The sequence below is a fragment of the Notothenia coriiceps genome, unplaced genomic scaffold, assembly GCF_000735185.1.
Source record: "Notothenia coriiceps isolate Sejong01 unplaced genomic scaffold, NC01 NC01_scaffold00036940, whole genome shotgun sequence".
NCBI classification, from domain to species: domain Eukaryota; kingdom Metazoa; phylum Chordata; class Actinopteri; order Perciformes; family Nototheniidae; genus Notothenia; species Notothenia coriiceps.
The window spans coordinates 420-6,586 of record NW_011369641.1 but is presented as its reverse complement, the minus strand read 5'-3'; the positions used below and the strand labels follow the sequence as shown (position 1 = coordinate 6,586).

Genomic DNA, 6,167 nt, shown 5'->3' with positions numbered 1-6,167 from the left:
ACCTGGATAGTACGTTTTACTGGAAACATGCACGGAAAATATGTACTTATACACAGGGGCCACAAGGTCCCTTTGAGTGGTTCACAGTCTTTTGTGTTGGGAGAGTAAAAGAGGGAATCGGGTTTAAAGATTTTTTTCCCCCGACGTTGCCTAGACTTTTTTTTGCCCTTTAAAAAAAAAGGGTCTAAAGTTGTGAAAAAGCATGCCAAGTGTTCTCCACGAGGCGAATACCCAGTTGAAGAGTGGCATAGTCCCCTTACTCCGGCTGGCAGTGCACGTAAAGGTTTGGAGAGTAAGCCGTGATATGACCGATCTGCCCTGAAGGCAGTAAACATAGTTTACAATTGCTCTTGCCTGTCTGAAGGCACGGTGTAGTCGTCGACAGCCTAATTTTGGTCAATTACGGGTGAAAATTGTGACGTGCATGGGTCCAAGGACGAGGCGACAAGGGAGCCAATGGTTTCACTACAACCCACCTGCGTCGGACAGGAGACCCACGCGAGACTACTCCTCCCGGCACCATAGCGTCGGACGAGGGAGACGGACGGTACGGCGACGCGAGAGACGGAGGATAAGGTGTGTTGAAAAGGGGCGGGAAAGTTTCCTGATAAACCGACCGCAGATTTTGAGATTCAATGTTTGACAATGCTGTAACGACTGAAGAACGATAATCGGTTTTATACTTGCCACCTATTTATGTTCGTTAATTGTTTGTCTCATTTTTTTACCTTGTTGTTTCTTCTCACCATACCACTCTCGCTTTATTTCTGCCGTCCCGAGCCGACTCAAGGAACAGTTTGTTGCCCGAGGAAATGTGAAAGATCGAAAGAAGCAACAAAGGAGGGAGTGTTCGTCTCTCTCCAGCTTTCTTCCTCTCTCTGTCATTCCTTCGTACCCCCCTAATCCCTAGCTGGGTGCCATCTTTCATCAGGGCCTACCATGTGTGTATTATCCTCTACAGAACACTTCCCATCAATATAATAAGGGCTGCCAGAAGCACTTAGCCTTGCGAGCCTGTGTGAGATATGGTAGATGATACTTTGTGTATGTGACTTTCTCCCCACACACACACACACACACACACACACACACACACACACACACACACACACACACACACACACACACACACACACACACACACACACACACACACACATACAAACACTCAGCAGATCCTGCCTGAGGAAAGTAATGTAACCCACTGTTCTGACTGCCAGAGTGTCGCCCTGTAAAACTTCCACAATTCACCCGAGGCCAAATACACCGAAGTGACTCTCTCCGCTGCTTTTTCTTCCGGGAGCTGTCACTCCCCACATCCTCTCGGTCTGCGCTGGCAGGAGATGACCTGGCAGGTGTCTGACCCGCGCTGCATGGGAGAGGAGAACCATCCACAGAGCCACTCTGCCTTTTGGAAATGAAATGTCAGGCTCCGTAACAAGCGCTGATGCAATCATAGCGGGAGCATCGCCGACACGAGAGTTGTTGAGGTGTTATTTAGACAGATGTGGTGCTCATGCCACTCATACGTCCAAAGTGATCTAAAATGAAGGGAAGCTGCGGGGGGATGGGAGGAGTGTGGCTGCATTTGATTTAAAGGAAAGGTTTAATATGGGAAGAAATGCTTATTCGAAAAGTCAGATGAGAAGATTGATAGCATTTAAGTCTGTGGAATAGTTACGACGCTAAAGACAGAAACAGGTTAACCCCGTTTTACGGAAAGATTGGAGACCGGTAAACAGCAAGGCGGCTCTGTCCATGATAACATCATATCTAAAACTCAAACATGACTCGCTTCAATCCAATAATTAGTCCAGTTTCCTGTTTCCAGTCCTTTTTGTATTTAATTTGGAATATTAGCTTCACACATCGATGACAGTTATGTTACCACACAGTGACATGTCTCTAATTGATGCAAAAATGTTTGAGTCATTGATGGCAAATGTTTAGGAATGAAAATACAGTAAACAAATCCATCATAACTAGGAGCTCCATAATTCAGCTCTAAACTCATTCATTCATTTCCTACATGACATTTAAATTGAGAATCCGCTTTCGAGTGTCAACCAATTCCCCAATGCGCTTACATCGTAAACGTCCTTATAGCGCGGGACGAATTGATCTTATTTCAGCACCAAATGACATACAGTACGTTTTAAAAGGCATAAAGCTACAAAACATATGTGCCGATGTGACACACGATTAGAAGCATTTAGAGAAAAGCGCTTTTATGTTGCTGCTGGCACGCGCCTCAAAGTGCACCGGGACAAAGCCGGGCTAATTGTCAGTAGCTCTTTCACTAAGCCGTACAGTACATGAGGGGAATGATGGCATGACGTGTGGTTTCTCAAAGAGTGGATTCAGAGTTTAGTCAGGACTTTTCCTCTTAAGATGGGGACACTGATAGGGCTTAGGAGTTAAACTAACATATGGAGCAAATAGAGGAGGCTCTTGATTTCATTTAGCTTCTCTTTGTCAATACTTATGTGGAGTAGAGACGTGATAACTGCTGGAAGAATCACAAAGCGGGGATGTTTTCTATTTGTGTCTGTATGCTTGTGGATTTGAGTCTTTAATTATGTTAAAACTTAAACAACATATTCATCTTTTCCTGAATAGATCAAATAGAGGAAAGTCTCTGTAGCGAGTTTAAAGATACATTTATTCATATGTTTGATGTACAAATCTGGAGTTCAGCATCAATATTGAAATGTGTAATGACTGACTTTTATGACAGTCTTGTGTTTTTGTTAAATCTCTGTAGGCATGGAAATAAGGCTTAGTAGAGAAAGGGATTGTGGAGGGAAAGTAGTTAAAGAAACAGTTTGACCTTTCTGGGAAATGTTATCCCAATTAGCTTAGATTAGCTTGAAGACTGGAAACAAGGGAAACAACTCTCCTCGCTTTCGAGATGCCTTTTATTATCCTTCAACTATTTAGATATTGTTTTTCTGCTCCCTTATATCTGCCTGAGGCTAAATATCTCCCCCTACTTTATGAAGCCTGATAAATAGTTGTGGTGTTGCAGCCATGTGTGTGTATGAAGCTAGTTAGTGGACGTGTGTGTTTGTGCACAGAGATGATGGAGAAGGAGGGTCTTGGGTTCATTAGCCCACTGATGGAGTCTGACTGGGGTGGGGGGCAAACCTCAGACAGCAGCCTGTCAGACGACCACAGAGTGTAAAGGTCATCCCAGAACTCCTGGATATCAAAGTGATCCGGGTGAAGGCAGACTCACCCAAGTGTATTTGAGTACGAGAGCTGTCGTCCTGACATTTGAAGTGAATTAGCTTTACTGTTGAAAAGTTTTCAATACTTTGGGGATTTTTAGTATTCCTTAGAGGCATTTTGTAAAAAAAATGTTCAGATTATTTTAGTGAAAATGGTACACAAATTGCTTTTCAATGGCTTCTATGTACATGGGACAGATATATGTTTTAGACATTATTTTAATGAAGCTTTTATGATTTAGCAAAAGGAATAAATCAGAGCAAATTGTAATCTAATTAATAGCTTATGGCCATCTTGTGTGTGGTAATACATGCTAATAAATCTAAATTCCTTTTTCCCGGCCGTGTAAATAAACATTTCAGAGAGTTCCTCCTCGCCGACGGAGGAGCGAATTTATTCTTTACCACAAAGTTCAGTTTATTTTGAGCCTTGACATCTGAAGCGTCTCCCGAGCCATTCGTCTGGAAGCCGTGACTCCTCAGAAGAAACAAAAAAGAGAAAGAGAGTGCAGTGTTTTCTTTCCCTCGGGTTTGTTTTCCAGTCTCTTTTCAAAAGGAACTGGGGTTTGGAGTTGGCGGCTCCGCACATGGTGTGGTGGCCGGAGAGAGCGTGAGGGAAAGGAACGAAAAAAGAAAATAAAACAAATGTTTGGCTTTTCCTTAAACATGAAGTCCAATTTTAAGATTTCCTACCTATATAGTAACTTCTGCTTTCCAAAACTGCCATGACCTCATTGCATGTTGGCACATCAATACCTTCTGCGTGAAGCATGTATTTGATGTAAAGGTAGATTCATGTGAGCCCTAATTGTTTTCTTAAAACTACTTTTATAGCGTTTATTTAGTTAATATAAAAAGGACATCACTTCGATTTGACTTCAAAATTGCCACACAGCCGTGTCTGCCAAAATATTTTCTGAAAAATAGCTAAACGTCCACGTAGAAATATAAAAAATTCAAAATGGAGTACTGTTTTAGTGTTACTTTTTTCACAACATTAAAATATGCAGCTCCTAGACATTTATACTAATTGTTTCTTGAGCCCGTGGCTATAATCGCATTTAGTTTATCAAATATACATTTAGATTATCCTTTTAACTGATTTCGTAAAATCATATTAATATCCAATAACCAACCAATACAAATGAGTACTATCATCAGGCTTCAGGCCACCCACTATTTGAAACAGTGCCAACATTGCCTTGTGAATAGAGTGATTTATTTGTTAGGATTCTGATAAGTAATGACAAGCCTTGCCTCTGAAGCCCATTTTAGAGCAGCTCTTCGAACACAAAATCGTTACGTACCGTTTTCTGGAACTGTCAAACTGTCATCATCCGTTCTCCTGACAAACTCTATGACCCTATTGGGCAACAATGTTTTTGCGAAATCCACCCGTCATGTTGTTCATAGTTTCAATGTTTTTAATTGGGATGCTTGTCTGTGAGCTTCTTGTTTAGTGCTCTCTTGGCCCCGTCTCGCCTGTAAATTATGGTTCCTCTCAACGGGGACATGCTGCCTCACTAGATGGAAGGATGGAGGGACGGATTTGTTAATGCATAACACCACTTACCCTCCTGCAGCGATTCGATGCTGAAACATTTTCTCATAACTCTGCAGCACTGATGCTTCAGTGGCTCCGGGTCAGGGGAGGCTAGCCGCCGTACGCAGAAGCCCATCTGGGACGGGCACTGAAGAGGAACCGAGACTCAATAAACACAGCATCGGGGAGGGAGGGGGTTCAAGGGTGCGCTTGTCATGATGGAGGCTACAGTGAGCGCTCCAGTGGCTGCTGGGGTTTTGATGCTGTAATGTGAAACGGCTGGGGGAAAGAGGACTACAATTCCCCTCTTTGTCTGTTCTCCGCCCCAGCGTCACCCCTCTCTCCTCTCCTCAGCGGACCCTCACCAAAGCCAAACTCATCATCTCCCTCTGCGTCTATCTCCCCATGTGCGCCACCCATCACGATGCCTTGATCACTCATTCTTACTCACGCTTGGTCTCGCGTCACGCTTCATATCTCTCTTTATTTTTGCTCTTTTCTCACTGTGTGCAGTTTTATCTCCACATCTCATCAAACCATTTCTATTCTCTCCCTCAGTATCACAAATGTTCCTGTAAGATGACCTCACACCAGAATAATCTCATATCTCATCCTCTCTCAGTCTCCTGTAGTATCTGTGGGCTTTGCCAAGTTTCATCCCAACCTGGTGGTGGGGGGGACTTACTCTGGACAGATCGTCCTGTGGGACAACCGCAGTCACCGCCGGACCCCCGTCCAGAGGACCCCTCTGTCTGCTGCTGCTCACACTGTAAGACAAACAAACTGTGGCTCAAAACACATTTTGATATATTAAGGTATCGATGTTTATGTATATTTTGGACTGCGGGCCAAACTAATTCATGTTTTTCAAGACCCGGGGAATTTATGATGAATAAAGATGAAGTTTCAATCAATGATAACAATTATTATTAATTGGAGCACTGGTAAAAATAAGCTGGGAACTAAATGAGAAAAGCTCCCTGTTGTACTTAATTCAAACACGAATGAAAAAGTATACAATAGGAACAATTCAGAGGCAGAGGAAATATTATAATAACCCAACCCCTGATGTAAAGATATGAATTTATATGTCATTAAAACAGAAATACATTTTTTACATAATAGTCCTGCATTTTCAAGACTGATTATTTTAACAATAGAACACACACACACACACACACACACACACACACACACACACACACACACACACACACACACACACACACACACACACACACACACAGTGTTTGATCAGTGTGAGGAAGTGTGGTGAAGAAAATCATCCTGCGGGGTTTTAGCCTCACCAGCTTTACCTCGGGTCTAGCTGCTAATATGTGTGTGTGGGGCGAATACTTTACCCCTACTGTGGTAATCATAACTTGATGAACCAT

At 42.9% G+C, this 6,167-nt stretch overlaps 1 protein-coding gene across 4 annotated transcripts in view; it reads left to right on the top strand.

Moving 5' to 3' along the window:
• LOC104964251 (cytoplasmic dynein 1 intermediate chain 1) overlaps positions 1 to 5,626 on the top strand; it is a 37,737-nt gene extending 32,111 nt beyond the window's left edge. Inside the window, exon 13 of one of the 4 annotated variants that reach the window (XM_010792989.1) lies at positions 5,396 to 5,626. In XM_010792989.1, the coding sequence (XP_010791291.1) occupies positions 5,396 to 5,587 (192 nt within the window). In that variant the 3' untranslated portion in view covers positions 5,588 to 5,626. The remainder of the gene's footprint in view (positions 1 to 5,395) is intronic. The other 3 variants (XM_010792991.1, XM_010792990.1, XM_010792992.1) reach the window with 3 other exon arrangements.
• The last annotated feature ends 541 nt before the right edge of the window (positions 5,627 to 6,167 follow it).